This window comes from Aquarana catesbeiana, linkage group LG03 (assembly GCF_042186555.1).
Source record: "Aquarana catesbeiana isolate 2022-GZ linkage group LG03, ASM4218655v1, whole genome shotgun sequence".
Classification (NCBI taxonomy): Eukaryota; Metazoa; Chordata; class Amphibia; order Anura; family Ranidae; genus Aquarana; species Aquarana catesbeiana.
The window spans coordinates 583,599,940-583,624,931 of NC_133326.1; the positions used below are offsets into that span (position 1 = coordinate 583,599,940).

The window sequence follows — 24,992 nt, forward strand, 5'->3', positions numbered from 1 at the left end:
AGGAGATGAAATCACAGCAATTTGTATTTGACCATTTGTGTAAATGCGGCGGCTCAGGAAGGAGAGGGCTCTTTCCACATATCCACATGTTTCCATAAGAGACAAAGTAACCTTGTGCAAGTCCCCATCTCACTCGACCTCACAATGGCTGCGTTATTTTCACGTCGGCAGTTAAACGTTCCTCCTGTGGATACTGTAACCTCTTTTTTAACTGCATTTGGCAAGATGCCATGGATTTATGGTTTAAGCTGCCCTTTTCACCCCCTAAACCATGAACCTCCCTGGCTTCCAGGCTCCATTTTACAGAACATCCGGTTTCCACTTTCCACTGTACGGCAAATGTCGTGTTGGTTTTGAATAAATGCCGCATACATGGAAAGCCCTTTCTTCTGTCTGTTACACTGCTAGTTAAAAGTACTACAAAATTTGAAGAGACAAGGATGCCAGATGCTCTAATTTTTAAAACTTATTATACAGGTTTTTTTAATATATTAAAATATGTTTTTTTGCTTTTGCTGTTGATGTTCCATTGGAGAAATCTCCCATCACTTCCTGTCCTGTAGACACAACAGGGAGTGAGAGGTAACCTCTTCAAAATGAACGCAATCAAGACTGAATGGTACTCTTTGCTTACAGTTGTGCTCATAAGTTTACATACCCTGGCAGAATTTATGATTTCTTGGCCATTTTTCAGAAAATATGAATGATAACACAAAAACTTTTCTTTCACTCATGTTTAGTGTTTGGCTGAAGCCATTTATTATAAATCAACTGTGTTTACTTTTTTTAAATCATATTCACAACAGAAACTACCCAAATTACCCTGATCAAAAGTTTACATACCCTGGTGATTTTGGCCTGATAACATGCACACAAGTTGACACAAAGGGGTTTGAATGGCTATTAATGGTAACCATCCTCACCTGTGATCTGTTTGCTTGTAATTAGTGTCTGTGTGTATTAAAGGTCAATGTGTTTCTAGACTCCTGACAGACCCTTGCATCTTTCATCCAGTGCGGCACTGACATTTCTGAGTCATGGGGAAAGCAAAAGAATTGTCGAAGAATCTGTGGGAAAAAGGTAGTTGAACTGTATAAAACAGGAAAGGAATATAAAAAGATATCCAAGGAATTGAAAATGCCAATCAGCAGTGTTCAAACTGTAATCAAGAAGTGGGAAATGAGGGGTTCTGTTGAAACCAAACCACAGTCAGGTAGAACAACAAAAACTTCAGCCACAACTGCCAGGAAAATTGTTCGGGATGCAAAGAAAAACCCACAAATAACTTCAGGTGAAATACAGGACTCTCTGAAAATGTGGTGTGGCTGTTTCAAGATTCACAATAAGGAGGCACTTGAAGAATGATGGGCTACATGGTCGAGTCGCCAGAAGAAAGCCATTGCTACGCAAATACCACAAAGTATCCACTTACAATAAGCCAAACAGCACAGAGACAAACCTCAAACCTTCTGGCACAAAGTCATTTGGAGTGATGAAACAAAATTTGAGCTTTTTGGCCACAACCATAAATGCTACATTTGGAGAGGAGTCAACAAAACACGGAGGTGGATCGCTGATGTCTTGGGGATGTGTGAGCTACAAAGGCACAGGAAATTTGGTCAAAATTGATGGCAAGATGAATCAAGTGTGTTATCAAAAAATACCGGAGGAACATTTGCACTCATCAGCCAGGAAGCTGCGCACGGGACGTATTTGGACATGCCAACATGACAGTGATCCAAAACACAAGGCCAAGTCCACCTATCATTGGCTACAGTAGAATAAAGTGAAGGCTCTGGAGTGGCCATCTCAATCTCCTGACCTCAATATCATTGAGACACTCTGGGGAGATCTCAACCATGCAGTTCATGCAAGACAGCCCAAGAATTTACAGGTACTGGAGACTTTTTGCCAAGGGGAATGGGCAGCTTTACCATCTGAGAAGATAAAGCGCCTCATCCACAAATGCCACAAAAGACTTCAAGCTGTCATTGATGTTAAAGAGGGCAATGCACGGTATTAAGAACTGGGGTATGTAAACTTTTGATCAGGCTCATTTGGGTAGTTTCTGTTGTGATTATGATTTAAAAAGAGTAAACACAGTTGATTGATAATAAATGGCTTCAGCCAAACACTAACCATGAGTAAAAGAAAAGTTTTTGTGTTATGTTGTCGGAAGTCGGAGGATACTCTACTACATACCAAGGCTGACCGAATTTTGGAATATGGTTAAACAAACAATTAAAGTCCTAACAGGTGTGTCTCGTGATAGGAATCCAACAGTCAAATGTATATCATGAACCAAATATGCTAACAAAAAGTATAAAAATTCACTTTTGAAATATCTCCTTACGGCTGTGAAAAGGCAAGCATTCCAGCTCTATTGAAGAGCACGGTCTCGCCAAATAAATCTCACTGTCTAGGTATAATAATGGAAATCCAGTAAATGGAAGACCTGACAATGTCACTGAAGGAACAGGGTGAGAAATATTGGAAAACCTGGACCCCTTACTTTTTCTTTAAAGACAAGTCCCCTCTGGCTTCACAAACGTAACTTCCAGGCCTTGGATTATCATCCTGCTTCTCCAAATTCTGGGTGGGTGACCAGGTGGGGATGGAGATCTTGCACCCCTTCCTACGCCCAGGCCCCTTTTCCTTCCCTCCCCATATGATCCCCTACCTTCTCTTCCTGCCATCCCCTCTTGATGGGCATTGCAATAGACACCCTCTTCCTGTATGCAGACACCCAGTTTTACAGTGTGAAATGGCATAATAACCATCATTCTCCCACTCAGGGTTAGCAGTTTACCTGTTTCTGACTTGCAGCAGGATGCTCCTCCTTTGAAGACACCATCTGGTTTCTCGTGTCGACATAAAACTGATCGACACCACTCACACTGTTTCCTCCAGCTACAACAGCTACAAAAGCACAAGAGAACTATTGTTAGTCGACGGTAAGCTGAAAGGCAAACCTTGATAACTTACAGAAACACAAACAGACTTGTATAGGACAAAATTTTGAGATTTATTTAATTTCTTTAGCATCCCATCCTGGCATTGGACACATGTTAGAGCATGCTAATAAAGAACCTGCCCACTTCCCAATGTATGTGAACAGTCAATAAAGGACCTTGAATACTGTCCCTTCTTTATCACCTGGTCTAAGCCTAGCCATATACATATAGATTTCCTTTGTTCAGCCTCCAGGCTGAATGAAAGAAATCTAATAGATTCCTCAATCCATGCTAAACATTTGGCTGGATGCAGTCAACCATTCAGCCAACAATTTTTCATGGAGCTCCTTCAAAAAAAAAAAACAACTATTGTTGAGCCGACGAGTGGTGCCGACACAGCAGGAATTGGTCGACATTCACGCCCTGTATGGCCGACTTAAGAGAGTTTAGGGATTTTTTTTTTGGAGAAATTATACTTATCTAGGCGAATGCCGCATCGGTATGATACTGCGTCTGTCCACTGCTGGGTCTAAGGCAGAGAACTGAGCAATCAAACACTGCTGATCGCTCAGTTCTCCGTGAGCAGAAAGCTGGTGACTGTCAGTCACCGGGTCTCTGTTCTGCCCCCTCCCCCTGTGTTAACTGAAACTCTGGGCTGTGGAGGGGATGGGAGTGGCTGGCTCAGGTTCTCAGCGGTTCACTCAGAGGCTGAGCTGGGTGCTGGTCCAGGCTCTGGGGTGGATCCTGACCATATGGTCGCGATCTTTCCCCAGAGCATGGACCGGCTCTGTGATGTCACCTGAGTGCAGGCTTCAGCCTGCTGTCTCTGAAAACAAGTCACAGAAGTGCAGAACAAACTGCCCTCCTGTGATTTATAGAAGAAGTACAGTCGAACGAGCTTTGCTTGTACTTTTTCGTTAACATCCAGCCTTGTACAATAGTCACGCAGACCCTGATTTACACTTGGAAAGGGCTATTCACAATGTGGGCAGTTTGGGTGTAGTTGACTTTTTACTATGATCTTGATTTGGAAAGCTGGCATATTAGGGCTACGCTAGCATGTACACATATTACTAGGATTTAAGGTAACCCTGTCTTTGTGGGATTCATCTGATTTTTAATGGCTAGTCGTTATTCTTTTTCATTCTGAATGAGGACAAAACGTGGTCTTCAGCGATAGAACAACCTACATAAACATGTTAATAAATTTTATTGGCTACCATGCACAGCTGCACCAGATTTTTCACTTTCACGTTTTAGTAAAACCAACCCCTAAATGCCATGGGGGGAAAAAAAACAGTACATCTCTGCAATACATGCACATTTCCTCGTGTTGATACCCTTTAAAGACCCTTCAAGTACAGAAAAATACAAATGCCAGAAATGCATTCAGCTCCCAATTGCCAGAAATGCATTCAGCTCCCAATTTCCCTTTGTAGGCTAAAACAGCATACAATGGTGTCAGCCCTGCCCAGTTGTCTTTTTTCTCAACTACTGAAACCCTTCCCTTCTCCACAATTTAGGGACTAATTGTTTTGTAGTCCAAGATAAGAACTACAAGAGCTGATAATACTGCTTGAGATAGCAAAGAACAGCTTTGAATTTCTGACAAGACCAACAGGTATTTTCCGCACTTGTTCAACAGATATAACAAAATGCATTCAATTGTGTATTAAACAAAAAAAAGGGGAGCAAATAAAAGAAATATATTGTTAGGGTTTACATACATTTTAAGAAGCAAGGGGGCATGTATTTTGCAAGGCTTACACACATTATGCACCAGGAATTAACTATGGCCACACTAGGGTACTACAGCCAAAAGGTACCAAAATGCAGCCAAGAGGTACCAAAAGTGGTCTGTCAATACAAAGCATCATACGTTCCTTTCAGAAAAGAAAAATTAAAAGTAGGTGGAAGATAGGAAACAAAATGTAATCTTGTTGAAGTAGATGGTGATTTACTTACTGCATTAATATACAGGCAACAATCAGCAGAGCTGTGGCTACCACTGACACCACTACTAGTGCAGTAATGGTCTGTTTCTTCTGATTTGCTGCCACCACCGCCAGGAGGTCGGCATGCTCACAACGTATACCCACATAGCCTGGAAGACATCTGTAAAAACAAAAAAACATAAAAAAGGGAACTCAATGAGCATCCTTTTTTTTTTTCCTCAGAAAGGCAGTTATGAATAGCCTAGTAAACATGTGAAAGGGAGCCTAGAGTTCCATTGCCTAGTTGAAAATTGTAAATATGAAATTTCATATGCAATATTTACTCTTACAAAAATATTTTAAAAAAATGTGTACACTATATACATGTAATATAATTGTACACCTGTGAATAATAATCCCCTCTTTCGTTTACATTGCCTGTAGGTGAAGGATACATTTTACTGTCTAGTGACATTTTTCTCTATTGTTTTTCATCCACACAAGCAAACAACTGCAACAGTAGCCAAGTAAATGACCTAGAAGTACATAAAACCTTATCCTTGCTGAGCTTTCATAGCTCTTGTCACTATAGATAATCAAAGGTTATGCGTTTTATTGGGGATATTCTGAAGAATTGATGTGACGGTGCATTTGATCATGACGAAAGGATTTTCATACAGCAGGTCACAGACATAGAATAAATGAAAATACCGATGATGCTGCTTCATATCACAGTATCTGTACGTCAAGTGCATTTTTTTGAGAACGGTTTATTACGGATCAAAGTGGAGTTTGTCCCTGATAAATTACTACTACTATGCTAGTTTCTATAACAGCTCTTAGAACTTCTGATATTTAAAGCTGAACTCCAGGCAAACTGTTAAATACACAGCTGAAATACATATACTATATTGCCAAAAGTATTGGGATTCCTACCTTTACACACACATGAATTTTAATGGCATCCCAGTCCGTAGGGTTCAATATTGAGCTGGCCCACCCTTTGCAACTATAACAGCTTCAACTCTTCTGGAAAGGCTGTCCACAAGGTTTAGGAGTGTGTCTATGGGAATGTTTGACCATTCTCCCAGAAGCACATTTGTGAGGCCAGGCACTGATGTTGGACGAGGCCTGGCTCGCAGTCTCCGCTCTAATTCATCCCAAAGGTGTTCTATCGGTTGAGGTCAGGACTCTGTGTAGGCCAGTCAAGTTCCTCCACCCCAAACTCGCTCCTCCATCTCTTTATGGGCCTGGCTTTGTACACTGGTCCAAATCATTTGGTGGAGAGGGGATTATGGCGTGGAGTTGTTTTTCAGGGGTTGGGCTTCGCCCCTTAGTTCCAGTGAAGGGAACTCTTAAGGCATCAGCATACATTTTGGACAATTTCATGCTCCCAACTTTGTGGGAACAGTTTGGGGATGGTCCCTTCCTGTTCCAACATGACTGCACACCAGTGCACAAAGCAAGGTCCATAAAGACATGGATGAGCGAGTTTTGGGTGGAGGAACTGTATCTGTTACAATCATAAAATAAACAAAACCTTATGTTGTAACTCTTTGTGTTTTATAAACACAGTGATTGCTTCTTGTAGTTACTAATTCGCCCTGAAGAAGCCACAGTAGGTGAAACATGCTGGAGTTTCTACTTAATGTGATCATAAGGATTATTTGTATATGTAATGTTTTTAACACCGATTTAATTTTTTTAAAAAAACATTTAGAATTTTTTTTAAATGTAAGTGTTATTTCGGTACAATTTAAAGCCCCCTTTTTCCTCTTTATGTTGGTTCTGTACAAATTTTTCTTAACTGCGTTGGTACCTTGGGGTAGTCCGATGGGTTTATAGTATAATGAGTCAGAGAATATATGTAATAAATGTCTGCGTCCAGGGCCGATCATTTGCAGGTAAATCACTCCATGAGTCCTGCTGATAACTGCAAAGCCACTGCAGTAAAATCTCCTACTACCCAGACTCTTGTTTCATGCAGAAATAGAATTCATTCTTATAGGAAGAGTGTCTATTATGAGTCCCGATGGTAGACAGCCTCTCCATAGAATTTAATGGAGATTTTCCTGTGCAAGCAGAGGTGGCTGTGCAGCTTCTAGTGAGGAGCATTAAAGGGCACCTGTCATGCTAGAAAGATGGGCATTATCTACCTGCTTTTAAAAATGCATGCTTCAAGACTGTCATTCTTTGAAAATGCTTGTTGCCTGGCTGTTCTGCAGGCCCTCTTACTTTCTTAGTTACTGACTTGGAACAAGCATGCAAATAAGAACATCTGACTTTTTTCTGACACACCTGACATGTTCAGAAGGAGATCAGCGGGTCTGTTGGCCTAATAAAGTAACCTCTTATTTGTCAGTTGCAGCATTCCATGCTTTCAGATGAGTGTTGGTAATATAGTAACCTGGGAACAAAATAATGACTTACACACAGGATGGTTCTGCCTCCTGCACCAGAAACCTGCAAGTCCCGTGGAAGCAGAAGTCATTGTGGGCTTCCGTGCAGTCTAGAAACGTAGATCTCACTGCTGCTGCAACTGGAGGATCTGCAAATAAACATACAAAAGACCATATTAGAGATCAAGACTTTGAGGTTGTCAAAAACGAACCGTTTTAAAGTAGATCTAAATTAAATACTAAAATATCATATAAGCATTACCACTTAAAGTGGTTCTTAGGGCTAAACATTTTTTACCTTAATGCGTGTAATATCGGCTCCCATACCCACTTATATTTATATAAGCCCTCACTTGATCCAGCACTTTGCCCATATGTAGCTGCTCTCCCCCCTCTCACAGACTTTTTTGAGGCAGTTCAAGCCATTGGCTCCTGTCCCGTCCTGTCAAATCCTGTGACAAAGAAGCGGGGAGCATAGCCAAGCCTCAATATCTTTGTCTATAAATGCAGGCAACACGATTTGGGATGGAGCCCACAGGTGTGCCGCAATAGGAAGTGAAGGAGGAGCCAGGAGCGCCGGTGGGAGACCCAGAAGAGGAGATCAGGCTCACTTTTGTAATTCTATTGCACAATGCAGGCAAGTATAACACATTTGTTATTTAAACAAAGAAATTAAACTTTACAAATCACTTTAAGGTCAGCTGTCTCTCAACGGTGCTCCTGAGCTGTCACCCTATCAATTGCACTCCAGTTGAAGACTACAATTGGCTGACACACATTCCGCAGATTCAGAATAACGATATGAAGATTAGGTAAATGCATGTAGACAGACAGTGACTGAAAATGGATGGGGATTAACAAAACTTTTTTTCAAGGTAATTAGTTGTACATGTAGAAAGATGAACTCTGGAGTTGGTATTGAGGATCACCTATAATGAAAGTTCACATCACTTAAATGTTTTTAAGTGCCATATTTACTCATTACGTATGCATACTTCTGCTGTGCTGTACTAAAATGGGCGCCCTTTACTGCCCTTTCTAACAATGCAAGTCTATGTGTCAGACAGCCAATTGTTGATGCACTCCTCCAGTGGATGAAATCTAGCGGAGTGATAGCACTGAGCCCGAGAGTCGCCTGATGCAGAGAATACATTTTTGATAAATACAGGTAAATTTTGTATCATTGGTACACAACTGTTTCAACATAAACTCCAAACAGACATAAAAATGGAATTGAATCCAGTTATGTATAATACAATACAGGTAGTATAAAGGATAGTTAGTGCAGGATACAAGTTGGTGGAAACACTATAATTCGACAAGAATTATTTGGTTAGTATCAAAAAAATCTTTATGTTGCAGCATCCATATACTACTCACTAACTTGCTGATCAGCTGTTGGTCTGCTGCCAGGGAGAACAATTACTGTTAATCACTGCACCCCGTTCTGCCCCTCCAGCGCACAATGAAGTGACAGGCTGGGGGAGGGGCGACTGGCCACAGCTCTCACCACGTGCTGAAAGGAGGAACCAGCGGTCAATCAGGCAGTCTGGAGGATCCTAACAATATTGCCGGGATCCTTCTGGCATGTGGTGCAACTCTGCCCTGTCAGCTAAAACCAGGTCATAGTCCAATTATCAGCTGACTCTAGATTACAGGAGTAAAACAGTAAATGTGTTCAGCAGTAGTTCCTTTGCTGGATCAGACTACACGGTCCAGCCTTTGCTCCTCACATGCATCAGTGAGCCTTGGCTAGCCATGACCCAGTCACCAGTTTTCAGGTTTTCCTTCCTTGGACCACTATTGGTCGGTCCTGATCACTGCAGACTGGAAGCCTCCTACAGAAGCTGCAGTTTCGGGGATGCTCGGCCCAGTTGTCTAGCCATTACAATTTGGCCCTTGTTTAAAATGGCTCAGATCCTTATAATTGCCCATTTTTTTCTGCTTTCAACACATCAAGTTCAGGGACAACATGTTCACTTGCTGCCCATTTTATCCCACCCACTTTCTGATGCCACTGTAACAAGATAATAATTGTTCACTTTGTCAGTGGTCATAATGCATAGCTGTGTATACTGTGTGTATGTATGTATATATATATACATACTCATAATATATATAATATATATAACCCTTGTGCCTGTCCACAAGGTTTAAGAGTGTATCTATGGGGATGTTTGACCATTCTTCCAGAAGCGCATTTATGTGAGGTCAGGCACTGATGTTGGACAAGTTCCTTCACCTCAAACTCGCTCATCCATGTCTTTACAGACCTTGTGGACAGTCTTCGCAGAAGAGTTGAAGCTGTTATAGCTGCAAAGGGTGGGCCAACTCAATATTGAACCCTACGGACTAAGACTGGGAATCTATTAAAGTTCATGTGCATCCTAGATTGTAAGCTCTAAATGAGCAGGGCCCTCTGATTCCTCCTGTATTGAAACTGTACTGTCTGCCCTCATGTTGTAAAGCATCGCGCAAACTGTTGGTGCTATATAAATCGTGTATAATAATAATAAAGTAAAGGCAGGCGTCCCAATACTTTTGATTATATATATATATATATATATATATATTTTCTTTTATGTTCTTGCCTGGGGTTCAGCTTTAAAGGTACCATTATTTATTTATGCAACGTTTTGCCATACAAATGCTCCCCTGGGTTTAGCACATTGAAATGGGTTTTTCCAATATCTCATGTATGATGTAAAAGTACTGGAAAGGCCCTGGAACTCCCTAGATATCTTTTATATGAAGAGGATTTTGTTGCGTCAGTTGCATCAGTATCTGTTATATGATGGGTTAACTTTACCCCCTTGTCATTATCTCGGCCACACTTTGTATTGGAATTTGCTAAACAGCTTAAAACCTCCCTAGGCCAGGCAGCTGATAAATAAGTAATTGTTTTATATGCACAGGGAGAAACATGGACATTCCACAACTCTGCTACAAAACTTGGCTTGTTTTCCCAAGATTACAGGGTCAGTTTCTTGTCACACATGACTAAAGGGTGTATGTAAAAAGGGACAGCCATCCCCAGAACAGGTAAAGGACTGTTATCTGAATAATACGGCCTGATACAGGCACTACCTACACTGGTATCAACAGTAATACCAGAGCCAAAAGGTACTGGAATATACACCGATCAGCCATAACTTTAACTGACGGGTAAAGTGAATAACATTAATTATCTCGATACAATGGCATCTGAAAGTAAGTGGGATATATTAAGCAGCAAGTAAACATGTTGTCCCTGATGTTGATGTGTTAAAAGCAGAAAGTAGGTTTGTTGTGTATGGGGCCACGTAGCCGCAAACCCATCAGGGTGCCCATGCTGACCCGTGTCCACAGCCAAAAGCACCTACAATAATGTTGTCATGGGGATGGCTGGGTGCTTGTACGTCGTTTACCAGGGGAAGAGATGGCACCAGGATGCGGTATAAGAAGAAGACAAGCCTGCAGAGGCAGTGTGATGCTTTTGTTAATGTTCTGCTGGGAAACCTTGGGTCCTGCCATTCATGTGGCTGTTACTTTGACACGTACCACCTATCAAAAAACATTGTTGCTGACCAAGTACACCTCTTCATGGAAACGATATTCCCCCTATGGCAGTGGCCCCTTTCAGCAGGATGATGCACCCTGCCACAGTGCAAAAATTGTTCAAGAATGGTTTGAGGAACACAACGAGTTTTAGGTGTTGACTTGGCCTCAAAATTCTCCAGATCTCAATCCAATCGAGCATCTGTGGGATGTGGAAAAACAAGTCCAATTCATGGAGGCATCACCTCACAACATACAGGACTTAAAGGATCTGCTACTGACAGCTTGAGGCCAGATACCACAGTATACCTTCAGAGGACTAGTGATGACCATGTCTCGACAGGTCAAGGCTGTTTTGTTGGCAAAAGGGGGACCTACTTAATATTAGGTGGGTGGTCATAAAGGTATAGGTAATCGGTGTAGCGTATTACTGGTTTTATTTGCCATTTGCTGTGAATTAGGTGCCATCTGAAATCTCACTATAAAAATATATATTCATTTTATACTAAGGATGACAAATTTATAAAAATTGTCTAAGCTAAAATAATAAAATTCTGTGCGTTCAGGCACCAGTTAGACCAGCCATTCTCAACTAGGGTTCAGTGGAACTTTAGGGTTCCTCCGGAGGTTGCTAGGGGTTCTTGGAGCTGTGGATGATTGACCTCCCATCTGATAAGACCTGGATTGTTCTGTGCCAAAACAACATGGCACCAAGCAACAGCCGATTTTCATGCGGCCATCGAATTTGAGTAATTGGGCATGTTGGACATTTTTTGAAAAACAAACGATTTTATAATCAATGATGGGAGAATATTGCAAGAAATGTAATCGAAAAAGAAATGCGCATGTGCAAGAAAAGAAAATTCCCGGAAGGAAAAGAAGATTCCCAGCCATGAAAATGATTTTCTGTAACAGGAGGTGAAATTGAAGGCTTGCTTGGTCAAATTTCGAAATCAATGGTGGCACCATCGGATCACAAAACGCACAAAATTTCTGATTTTGAAAAAAAAATTATTTCGTAATTCGACCATGTATGGCCAGCCTAAGGTTCTCTAACAAACATCTGCGGGCTTCACAGAACAGCTGTATTTATACAGCGATGAAATTACACACAGGTGGACTCTATTTACTAATTAGGTGACTTCTGAAGGCAATTGGTTCCACTAGATTTTATTTAGGGGTATCAGAGTAAAGGGGGCTGAATACAATTGCACGCCACACTTTTTAGATATTGGTAAAAAAAATATGGAAACCATTTATCATTTTCCTTCTACTTCACAATTATGTGCCACTTTGTGTTGGTCTATCACATAAAATCCCAATAAAATACAATTACTTCTTTGGTTGTAACATGACAAAATGTGGAAAATTTCAAGGGGTACGAATACTTTTTCAAGGCACTGTAAAACTATGCAAACGCCCCCTCACCCCAATGTGGGAACAAGTGGACCAAACAAAAGGCTGTCCCGGCACTGACTTGTGGGCTGCGGGGGGGTTGTTGGGAGGCATCATGTGCTCCCCTTGTATGCCCAAAAGCATATGGTTGTTGACAAACTCCAGGAGCTAAATACAGGATAGTAGAATCCCAAATATTTTAAGGATACAAAATGTGCCAAGCCTATATAAATAATTGGTAATGCAAAAAAAGAAAAAAAAAAAAAAATAGAAGAAGAAAAGACTAGTTTTGTAACACAGCACAAGGCTACACGCAGAGTCACAGGGCGCACAACCTTCATAAGTTAGCGTGCCAAAAGACATCGTCTTGTGTACATCGGGAGCTGTGCAACTGGTGCTATTCTGACCACGTGTGTTGCCACATCTGTGATTTCATCATGGATAGCAAGTTGAAACAAAAAGCAACGATAAATTCTGCCTGAAACTGGGCAAATCTACCACAGAGACATTTGTCACGATTCGGCAAGTTTATGGCGATGCTACCATGAGTTGAAGATCCAGCTCAAAGGTTGACCGTTTTGACACCATTGCAGAGATCCAGCGCAAATAGCAAAAGGTGCTTGACACGCTTCGAAAAGAAGCCTTCAAGGACACATTCCAGAAGTGGCAGGAATGCTGGGATCACTGTATTGCTGTGCAAGGGGACTATTTTGAAGGTGACAGTGTGTAAACGTAGATAAAGCACTCAAGTTCTCAAAACTTTTTGATACCACCTCGTATAGATATACTGTATACAGATATATGTTATTTATAATTCATTGGAACAATGTGATTTTTTTTTTTTCATTTATTTGTGTGAGGGGTTGGAAAACAACACTAGAAAAAACCCATGAAAAACGTACAATTTGCATCCAAAATATAACTACACTGCGCCAAGGTGTGAACGGGGAACCGTAGAAGCAGGAACTCCTGAATATGTTCTTGTTGATGATAGATTTATTTGCTTTACAAGTGATTGTCCCTTTATTCCTTCCTGTGTACAATGTACATGGAGGTCTTGGCTGGTTCAGGAGGCCACCTATGAGTTGTATTGTCCTACCTATTCTTTCCTCATTCCATCAACATTCCAATGATAAGCAAACTCTGAACTCTCTGTGGCCACCTGTTTACAGCTGCTTTGAACTTTATCACAGATGTCTGTTTCTTTGAACCCTTTGCTCCTTACTTAATAACCTCATTTGCAACTATACGGGACTTAACCCCAGCCATACCATATCGCCAATTCAGATATCCCCACAGCAAAAAACTTGGTATATTTCAGTAACAGCTTCTTTTTAAAGGAATGACCTGCATGTCCTCATCCATTAACCTTTGGATCTATGATGCAAGTGAGAACATGAAAACTCTTTGTTTTTAGGAAGGCCCTCCCGTAAAGTCTCCTTCACACCTAGTAGCACACATGAATAGGTGTTAATAGTTCCTTACAGCTTCCTTCTAAAAAAAAAAAAACACAGTAAACTGCAGCATGTAGATAGGAAGCAGCCACATAGGAAAGAATGGGATTTCTAGTAAAAATGCATTTTAATGCAGTGAAGTTAATGTGTTTTATTGCTCTCTTATTTTCTTTTCATATGCCAAGAGAAAGCAAAATTTAACAGTACAGCCAGACCCAATGGCAAGTTATAACAAGGATTGATTTATCAACGTTTTGTGCTTCTCACACTTAAGATATACAGTGCCGTGCAAAAGTATTCACCCCCTTGGCTTTTTACATATTTTGTTACATTACAGCCTTTAGTTCAATGTTTTTTTAATCTGAATTATATGTGATGGATCAGAACACAATATAGAAAAATATATACATAAAACTATTTTTCAGAAATAAAAAACTAATAATTGGCATCTGCGTATTTATTCACCCCCTTTGTTATGAAGCCCATAAAAAGCTCTGGTGCAACCAATTACCTTCAGAAGTCACATAATTAGTGAAATGATGTCCACCTGTGTACAATCTAAGTGTCACACGATCTGCCATTACATATACACACCTTTTTGAAAGGCCCCAGAGGCTGCAACACCTAAGCAAGAGGCACCACTAACCAAACACTGCCATGAAGACCAAGGAACTCTCCAAACAAGTAAGGGACAATGTTGTTGAGAAGTACAAGTCGGGGTTAGGTTATAAAAAAATATGCAAATCTTTGATGATCCCTAGGAGCACTATCAAATCTATCATAACCAAATGGAAAGAACATGGTACAACAGCAAACCTGCCAAGAGACAGCCGCACACCAAAACTCACAGACCGGGCAAGGAGGGCATCAGAGAGGCAGCACAGAGACCTAAGGTAACCCTGGAGAAGCTGCAGAGTTCCACAGCAGAGACTGGAGTATCTGTACATAGGACAACAATAAGCTGTACGCTCCATAGAGTTGGGCTTTATGGCAGAGTGGCCAGAAGAAAGCCATTACTTTCAGCAAAAAACAAAATGGCGCGTTTTGAGTTTGCGAAAAGGCATGTGGGAGACTCCCAAAATGTATGGAGGAAGGTGCTCTGGTCCGATGAGACTAAAATTGAACTCTTTGGCCATCAAAGAAAACGCTATGTCTGGTGCAAACCCAACACATCACCCAAAGAACACCATCCCCACAGTGAAACATGATGGTGGCAGAATCATGCTGTGGGGATGTTTTTCAGCAGTCGGGACTGGGAAACTGTTCAGAGTTGAGGGAAAGATGGATGGTGCTAGATACAGGGATATTCTTGAGCAATACCTATACCACTCTGTGTGTGATTTGAGGCTAGGATGGAGGTTTATCTTCCAGCAGGACAATGACCTCAAACACACTGCTAAACCAACACTTGAGTGGTTTAAGGGGAAACATGTAAATGTGTTGGAATGGCCTAGTCAAGGCCCAGACCTCAATCCAATAGAAAATATGTGGTCAGACTTAAAGATTGCTGTTCACAAGCACAAACCATCCAACTTGAAGGAGGTGGAACAGTTTTGCAAGGGGGAATGGGCAAAAATCCCAGTGGTAAGATGTGGCAAGCTCATAGAGACTTATCCAAAGTGACTTGGAGCCGTGATGGCCGCAAAAGGTGGCTCTGCAAAGTATTGACTTTAGGGGGGTGAATAGTTATGCACATTGACTTTTTCTGTTATTTTGTCCTATTTGTTGTTTTTTTTCTTCACAATAAAAAAAAATATCTTCAAAGTTGTGGGCATGTTCTGTAAATTAAATGATGTAAATCCTCAAACAATCCATGTTATTTCCAGGTTGTGAGGCAACAAAACACGAAAAATGCCAAGGGGGGTGAATACTGTTGCAAGGCACTGTACACTAGTACAGGGGTCTCCAACAGTGGCGGCTGGTGCTAAAAATTTTTTGGGGGGGCGCAAACAAACCCCTCCAGGTCCACACTCACCCTACAAAGCCCTCCAGCGGTCATGGCCCCCCTGATACACAGCGCCGCAGCTTCAGTGTTAACCTGGTCAGCTTTCCAGGTTCTAAATCTTCAGCCTCCTGTCCTGATTGGCTGGGACAAGAAGCTGGAAACCGATGGCAAAAATTGATTTGCTAAAATCACAAGTGGGAGGGTTCGGGGTTGCAGTGCAGTGCTCTGCGCCCCGAGGACAACATAAAACAAGCCAATTAGAAACTCAGGCTCTACTCACATGCTTGTAAAAAAATGATGGACCTAATAGAAACGTATTAGTCCGGTGCCCTGCACAGTGCACAGCCACACACCTGGAACGATTGATTTTTAAATAAATGATAATATGACTAACATTTTTTAACTTTAGGATGTTAAAAAATGTTATTCAAATTATCAGTTATTTAAAAATAAATCGTTCTATGATTAGATTATGCAAACTAGAGGGGCCCATATGGACCGGCCGCCACTGGTCTCCAAACTGCGGCCCATGGGCTGGATGAGGCCCTTTGCTTGCCTTTTTCTGGCCCCCTGGGCACTATTCCTTTCACTGATTTGAGGCACTGTTCCTTCCACTGACACCAAAGAAGGGGGAATATTCCTCCCACCGTCACCAACAATGTAGTACTATTCCTCCCACTGACGCCAGAGATGGGGAACTAATTTTCACACTGACACCAATTATGGGGCACTACTCCTCCCACTGCCACCAGTGATGGGGCACTATTCCTTCCACTGATACCAAAGATTTAATTTTTTAACTCCCACTGACCAACAAGCTTATGGCATGGTTTACTCCCACCGATGCCAGGGAGTCATTTTTTTTTTTAATTTTGGTTCGAGGTTCCCCTGTGGGGAATTCCCATGCCGTTTTTATCAATGAACTTTTATGTGTATTGTTGGACTGGGAATGCAATAGCCATGAGTAGTTTTAAATGACATTTTTCCTTTGAAATGTCATTTTGCTGTCAGACTGTTCTAAACACGGGAAACATGCGCCCCTTTACAGGCATACTATAGACACCCCCAGGTACGAAATTTAAAGGGATATTACACTTTTATTGTTTGACTTTAAGCATTATTAAAATCACTGTTCCTGAAAAACGGCCGTTTTTAAAACTTTTTTTGCATTGATCCATGTCCCCTGGGGCAGGACCCAGGTCCCCAAAGACTTTTTATGACAATAACTTGCATATAAGCCTTTAAAATTAGCACTTTTGATTTCTCCCATAGACTTTTAAAGGGTGTTCCGCGGCATTCGAATTTGCCGCGAACACCCCAAATTGTTCGCTGTTCGGCGAACTTGCGAACAGCCAATGTTCGAGTCGAACATGAGTTCGGCCCGAACTCGAAGCTCATCCCTACTCCAGATATGTTCCGGAATGCGTTTCTGCATGCATGTTTTTAATGCATTTTTGAGGAGTTCCAGTGCGTTTCCAGGTGTATTTCAGATGCTTTATTTTTTTCCTCCTGTTTTTTTTTTTCCCACTGCAATGAATTCAGTGCTTTTTGATGCCTTTTACTGCATTTCAGTACAGTCCAGTGCAGGAAAAATGTAGCATTTCTACTTTTTCTTTTTTATGCGGAACGCTCTGGAACTGACCACACTGGAGTGAAGTATGCCATTGGAAACCATACAACCTACTTTCCATGAGTTATTGATGCAAAGAAAAAAAAAAAAAAAACCCGTAGTGGACTGCATGTAATGCAAACTGGCCCTGAGCATATCCAAAACACAAAAACAAAAATGTAATAAATTGCAAGTTCTCAATTCTTAGATGTGGTTACTGCGTTCATTTTCTTTTTTAGGCTTTTTTTTTCTCTTTATGTTTGACTGTCGATCCTGCCAGTAAGTCTGTTATTTTTCTACTTCCTTTAACAACCCAAGCTGCCAGCAAACATGGCACTTAGATTGTTGGGATAAACCATTTACCATTGCTTACAATGGTCAGCTTTTATTCATTTCATTAAAACCTTTATCCTGTAATTTCTGTAACTGCTTAAAAAGTGTTAACTAAATCTGCTAGTCCAGCTAACACTACCATCTCTACAGATAGATAATGGGACTATCCAAGGATGGCTATGTTGCTCCGCCATATAGATACAGTGCAGGAGTGAGTGTAGCCACCCCAAGACAGAAAAATGTAACTGGTCGGATCATTAGGGGAAAATAAAGGAGAAAAAAAAAAAGAAAGAAAATCAAATGCAGCCATCACATTTAAGATTTCCTAAACTGCAATATTACATTTTTATACTGGGGTTTAGATACACTTTATTGAATACTAAATTAAATACAGATCCTTTAAATCTGCCTAGATTTTTTTTTAATGACAGTGATCTATACAAAACTGACATATCAGCATGGATGTCACACCACTTCCTTCACACCTATGCATTTTTAGTGCTTTTTGCATTTTGCACTACACAACCTGTTCCATAGGAAACCATGGTAAATGGACTGTAGTGCAAATCTGCAAAAAGCACTAAAAATGCACAGGTGTGAATCCAGCCTAAAAGCGAGTGGCAATAGTCCCCCCCTCCCACCCCTGTGCCCAAGCAACCATCAATCCCTCCCCTCATGCCAGGGTATTAGGTGTAATCCTAGACTCTGACCTGTCCTTTCAGTCCCAAATCCAATTGTTGTCAATTAGCTTACAGATTTAACCTCCAGAACATCTCCAAAAAGGAACCCCTTTTTAACGAATGAAACCACCAAGCTCCTCATTCACTCCCTTGTTATCTCTCCCTTGACTATTGCAACTCCCTTCCCATTGGCTTACCTCTCCATAGGCTATTCCCTCTTCAGCCTATCATGAATGCTGCTGCCAGACTTATCCACCTTACCAACCACTCAGTGTCTGCCAACCCTCTACTCCAGTCCCTACACTGGCTCCCAATCACCCAGCGAATTAAATTCAAAATACTAACCACAACATACAAAGCCATTCACAACTATGCCCCGAGCTACATCACTATCTTGTCTACAAATATCACCCAAATCGTCCTCTCCGCTCTTCTCAAGACCTCCTACTCTCAAGCTCTCTCGTCTCCTCCTCTCATGCTCGTCTCCAGGATTTCTCCAGAGCCTCTCCCATCCTCTGGAAACTCTCTACCTCAATCTGTCCAGCTATCTTCTACTCTTGCTGTCTTCAGGCAATCCCTGAAAAAACGTATCTCTTCAGGGAAGCCTATCACGCCTCCAACTAATCTTTTACCACTTTCATCAGCTCATTCCCCACAGTTACAACCTTTTGTACCACCTGCCCCACCCTATTAGAGTGTAAGCTCTTGTGTCCAGGACCCTCTTAATCCTCTTGTATTTTATTGTATTGTAACTGTATTGTCTCCCTTTTATATTGTAAAGCGCTGCATAAACTGTTGGCGCTAAATAAATGCTGAATAATAATAATAATAATATAAATTCTGCTGCAGTCAAAGACAGGAACCTCACACTTTCTTGTCCCTTTAAAGTGGAAAGCCCTTTTACCTATCCAAGAACAGACTACATTAGAGAAGCTGACAAGGAGGGCGAGGGGATTCCAAGCCATTACACCCGCACTCATTAAAAAATTTAAGGGGATTGAAATGAAAACAGAGAAAGAAATGTTGCTTTATTTTTTTTAAACCCTTTAAGTTCCCGGGCTGCCCTTTCAGAGGCGAGGATGCCCCAAACCCTGTAAAAAAAAAAAAAAAAAAAAGGCCTATTTATTGCCCTGCCAGCAGACATATTTGCAGACGGATCTTCCAAAAGACACAGCCTACTTTTCAACATCGCGCTGAGCAAACAAGCTGGGGCTGTTAATGAAACGCTCTTTGAACCCTTCGGAAAATAATTCGACTACAAACAAGAGTACATGCCTGCCTTGTTTAACCTTAATGCATCAACCGAAAAATAAAAGTCAGGAAATTCTGCGTTTATTAGCAGCCCCTCCTCCCGCCCATGGGGGAATCTGCGGGAAGAATAACATGGATTACCTGTTTTTTTTTTTTCTTTATTTTAATTTCTCTTTAGTGCTGCATATTTATTAGAGGAGGAAAGACGTAAGAAAACCCCTTTCTTTTAAAGCAGGCGCCGTATAATCGGAAACACAGAACGGTTAGGAGTTTCGGATTTCAGCTCCTGACTTGAGATGGGAGGTTTATGAATGAAGTCTGTGATTGCTGGGAGAGTGTATAGAGGCATGTCACTTGTGATTATGGAGCCGAGTCCTCGCCCAGTGAAAACATATAGGTTACACAGTGCAGCTACAATCCGAGGCTGCAGATCTTCACCATTCTACAGGCCTAATGTTTTCCCTGCTAGAGACGCCATCAGAGCCCTGGAAGGGATATCACTGCATCTGATACATGTCAAGTGACACAAAACACAGGACCACAGGCTGCTGCTGGGACAGATGGCTATGTACAAACAGGCTGCTAGCACAAGGTGTGGATACAATGGAGTATGCTGGACTGGCACTTAAAGTGGTTGTAAACCTCTGACATGAAATTTGAACAAAGCATACCCCTCTACGGTGTGTACTTGTCTCTGTTAGGAGCACTAAGTGTCATTTCTGTCTGCTGCTTCCTTCATCTGCTATCAGCTTGAGTCACTTCTGACATGTTTTCCTGACACCAAGAGAAAAATGGTGACAGGGGAGGGATCTCCAGCTGATTGACACCCACAGCTCTGTTTTTGTGAGCTGTGTGGAGGGGGGTGTGTCCCTTGCCCCCCAATCAGCTTTTAAAGCTCTCCTCACTGAGCTCTGCAGAGTGTATTTTCATCTCTCCGCCCCCTTTTCTGAAAGCTCAAGCTTTATCAACCCCAGGGTGCTGATGGAACGTAAATATGCATGTGTTTGCAAATGTGTGCCAAATAAACCCCTGTTTTTAACACACACACTGTAAAGCTGGATACACACTATTCAATTTTCTGTAGATTTTTTTCCTTCAGATTTACCAAAACCATATAATATGAGGTCAAACCTTAAGGGTTTCAATTTGTATGCAATCAGGCAGGCCCTTGCACTACATGGTTTTGGTAAATCTAAAGGAGCTTAGACAGGTTAATTTGGTTGGTAAGCAGACTGGTTGGTGAGTTGAGTTGGGGTTTTTCTCTGGTTTTATTTTGCATGCGTTGCCCTTCCATGTGCTCCTTGCTGTGAAGGCCAGTTGTAGATGGTGGCAGGGCCATTTGTTTGTTACTGATGGTGAGGAGGCACACTGGACACGTTTGCTGCCGTTGTGTTATGTGCTGGGTGTCCAGTGTGCCCCCGTGCCTTTAAGAAGGGATGTGCTACCTCCAGGCCCACCTGTCCTCTATCCATTAGAATGCATGTACTTCCACTGTGGAGACTCATATATTTACAGGAGATAGGACTACAGATAATACTCGGGTGCTGTGACGTGGTTCTGCAGCTTATGCATGTGTTTGCAAATGCGTGCTAACTAAACCCCTTTTTTTAATGCATACTGTTGGACAGGTTAATTCAGTCGGTAAACAGTTGGTTGGTGAGTTGAGCTGGGAATTTTCTCTGGTCTTGTTTTGTACAAACATCTGCGGCCTCTCTGCGGGTGGGCCTTGGTGCAGAGAGGCCACAGATTTGCGTACCAATTAGCAGACGCAGCTGTGCTGAGTGTGAGCGCCCTGCTCTCTCCCGGAACAGTTATCAACGGCTAATGGAAAGCTCCCAATCATGTGATGCGATGACAGCCAATCACGGTGGTCACATGATCATAAACCCCGCCCTGCCTCCTGGAATCTGAAAATCCTTAAAGTGCCAGGAGGCGCCAGCGCAAAGGGGTTAATTCAGTACTTTGAACGGATGTAGAGAAGCAAAGACTGCAGATAAACAGATACAACATATCTAGGTGGATTTGTTTCATCTCTGTGTATCACCTGAGGCCAGTCACTTTACTGGGTACATGTAAGGGTTTACAACCACTTTAAAGGGTCAGTCCACTCAAAACTGTTATTGAAGTTTCTTGTACATGCTAGAAAGCTAAAGCGTATCTAAACCCAAAAACATAAATGTATTATATTGCAGCTTGCCAGTCTGTAGATGTGCTGGCTGTGTGTTCATTATATATTTTGTAAAGCTTTCTCTGTTATTTTGCAATCCTGCAAAGAAGGCCCCTTTCACATGAACGGTACGATCAGGTCAAGTTTTTCAGGCAGACGTGACAGAAAGCTCCATGTCAGTCTATGGCCAAGAAGTTGCAAACAGATGTGCATTCGTTTAAATCTGTGCATTTGTTTACATCGGCTTACCCATCGGTCTGTCAAGGTCAGAGAAAAAAATGGAAAGGGTCTGCATTCTTCTCTGTTTTTGCAGACCAAAATGTGATGGGTTGGAGGTCTGTTTTATATAGTTATATGGTTACATAGGGGAAGAGTTACTAAAACTGGTGCGCACAGAATCTGAAGCAGCTTTGCATAGTAGCCAATCGGCTTCTAACTAGCTTCTTCAATTAAGCTTTGACAATTAGGCCCCTCTCACACGGGACGGATCCGCGTTGATCCGCCCCGTGTTTATCCGCTGCTCAGCGGGGATCGCTCCGCTTTCCCCAGCTGAGCAGGCAGATGACAGGGCGGGACCCGCACACTGTGCAGGGACCGCCCTGTCAGATCTCCGCTCTCCCCTATGGGGGATCGGAGGAACACGGACCGTCTGTCCGTGTTCCTCCGATCCGCTCTGCAGACGGATAGAAAAATAGGATTTTCTTCCGTCCGCAGAATCGGACGAGAGCGGAGGCGGACAACATCGGGTGTCAGCGGATGTACATCCGCTGACACCCGCTATCCCATAGGGATGCATGTATGTCCGTATTTCATCCAAAAACGGATGGATGAAATACGGACATACGGTCCGCACGTGTGAAAGGGGCCTAAAACGCAGAAGCTGATTGGTTACTATGCACAGCTGCACCAGATTCAGTGTGCTCCAGTTTTGGTAAATCTCCCCCAGAGTTACATAGTTGGTAAGGTTAAATAAATACATCAGTCCTTCCAGTTCAACCTGTGTAAGTGTATGTGTTTTTTTTATGTCTCTACCATTTCTCATATTCCTGTATATTGTGTTTGCCAAGATGCTCATCTAGGGTTATTTTTTAAATCATCGACACTCCCTTCTGACACCAATTGTGGAAGGGAGTTCCACATCGTTACTGTTCTACAAGTAAAGAGCACCCTGCGTAGTTTATGGTTACATCGCTTCTTGTCCAACTTCATTAATTGGAAACGTGTCTTCTTAAGCAATCTGAGAGTTTTCAGCTGGCCACTCAAAGTCAAATCTAACATGGCTCCAAACAGCTCCGGTTTGTAAATACAAAAAAAAAAAATTAAAAAAAGGCACAGGATGTCCAAAAGTAATGTCCTTCCCATTCTGCTCAAATCTGCTGATTGGATCAGATGGTATCCTGTGTGAAAGGGGCTAAATGTGAATATCCAGCTGAATCCTAACTAGCCTCTCTCCTCAACACCTATGCTTCCTAACCTGTGTAATAATGATGTATGTGCTTACATGTTGTGAACCCGCTCCAGTCAAGTCATGTAATTCCACTCCAATGAAATCTTATTCTTTCCCATGGGCCTGGGGCTGGTTTGCATCTATGTGATGTAGTAGGGGAATGGAAGGAGCATATGGCTGGCATCACTGTTTTAGGGTTTACTAGAAAAAATGCCCCATCGTTGGATAAAACAAAAGGAATGGGTTCCCCAGTGTTGGTGTCAGTGGAAATTATGGTGCCTCCTTGTTGGGCTCAGTCGGAGAAATAGTGCCCCAAGGGCCGGATAGGTAAGCAAAGGGTAGCTTTTGGCCCACAGGCCACAGTTTGGAGACCAATACCCCAGAGGAACCCTCAAAACTATTTTCAGGTCTCAGGGAATCCCTGTTCAAAAGAGGTAATTGGAGGTCAGTGGGAAGAATGTCTACTACATTGGTGGTCAGAAGAAAAAATGCCACCTTACAATGGTGATCAGAATGCCCGACAGCTAAAAAGATCTGCCGAGTGTTGTTAGATCTGGAACTATGCTGGTCAATCAGCCACAGCACAAGGATCCCCTAAGGACCTCTGATTAAGACTGGATGATCTACACCAAACCAAGCATATTTAATACATATCCCTACAATACTTTCAATCTACAAGTACACAAACTGTGCTCTTAATGCTTGTTCTTTTATTCCTGTTAAGTACACATCTCCATGCAGTGCTGGCTTATACAGATTTGCTTTGGGCCTTTTCTACACTTGTCAATTTTCATGCAACAAAAGGCATGCATTTTGCTGCAAGAAAAAGAATTTTGAGCAGAAATCTCATTCTCTCCTAAGGGGTTGGTTCACATCTATGTGATGTAGATTTGGAAATAGAAACTATAGCCTGTTTACACCTATGCATGTACCGCACATGCTGCAAGCACACAACAGTGTGAATCCACTCTAAATGTCACTGGACAAATCCATTCCAGTTCCCACAAGTCATTCTCTGTGCAGCGTTTTCTGCAATTTTTTTTCAAGGATGCGGACTGCACTCCCTAATACAGAAGGCCACTAGAGGGAGCATCTATACGAATATATGAGAAAACTAGTAATAGAGCACCTGTCTAATGCAAAGAATCACTGAATAGGTCCAATAACAATTCTTTAAATTATTCTTTGTAAATGGTAGTATTGTACATCTATGTGTGCCACTGTTTTTTTTCTTTGATCCCACACAGGACAAGTTTTCTTGCTTTGAAGCAAGGCAATTACATCCAAATTTTCTGCGTACGGCCACATCAAATACAGCTGGGGGTCATTAATCACGCCTGTTGGCATATGTGAAAAACACAGAGGCTCTCAGACAATGCTAGGTGTTTTTTTTTGGTTGAAAAAAAATATGAACAAAACACACAATTGCAGAATGTGACAGTAATGAAAATGACATGCCTACATTATTCTGCCAAATATGACTATGGATTCCACAAATCGGCAGAAGAGTGACCTGTTACTAGTTTTTCAATTATCAAGTGTTCGATTGCTAAGGGTCACCAGGAAATGTTGCTACCACTTCTGAAACCTGATATAACACAGCTGACTTACTGGTAATGGTTATTGCCAAAGATTGACTACATGGCCAGAAGTTTGTAGAAACCAGACCATCACTAAGCAGGCGAAAGTATGTAGACATCCCTTAGTTCAGGTGCTTCCAGTAAAGGGTACTTATTGTTACAACATATAAAGACAATTGTGTCCAACCTTGTGAAAACGGTTTGGGGAATGTTCTTTTCTGTTCCAGCATAACTGCTCTTGGGCACAAACCCAGATCCATTAGGAAATAGTTTATGAGTTTGGTGTAGAGCAGGCATGTCAACCTCA

General features: G+C 41.9%; 1 protein-coding gene across 1 annotated transcript in view; it reads right to left on the bottom strand.

Moving 5' to 3' along the window:
• Positions 1-24,992, bottom strand: part of TGFA (transforming growth factor alpha) — a 98,898-nt gene that overhangs the window by 9,945 nt on the left and 63,961 nt on the right. Inside the window, exons 3-5 of the mRNA XM_073622004.1 lie at positions 7,319-7,436; positions 4,920-5,069; positions 2,810-2,919 (exon numbers count right to left, since the gene is read on the bottom strand). Of these exons, the coding sequence (XP_073478105.1) occupies positions 2,810-2,919; positions 4,920-5,069; positions 7,319-7,436 (378 nt within the window). The remainder of the gene's footprint in view (positions 1-2,809; positions 2,920-4,919; positions 5,070-7,318; positions 7,437-24,992) is intronic.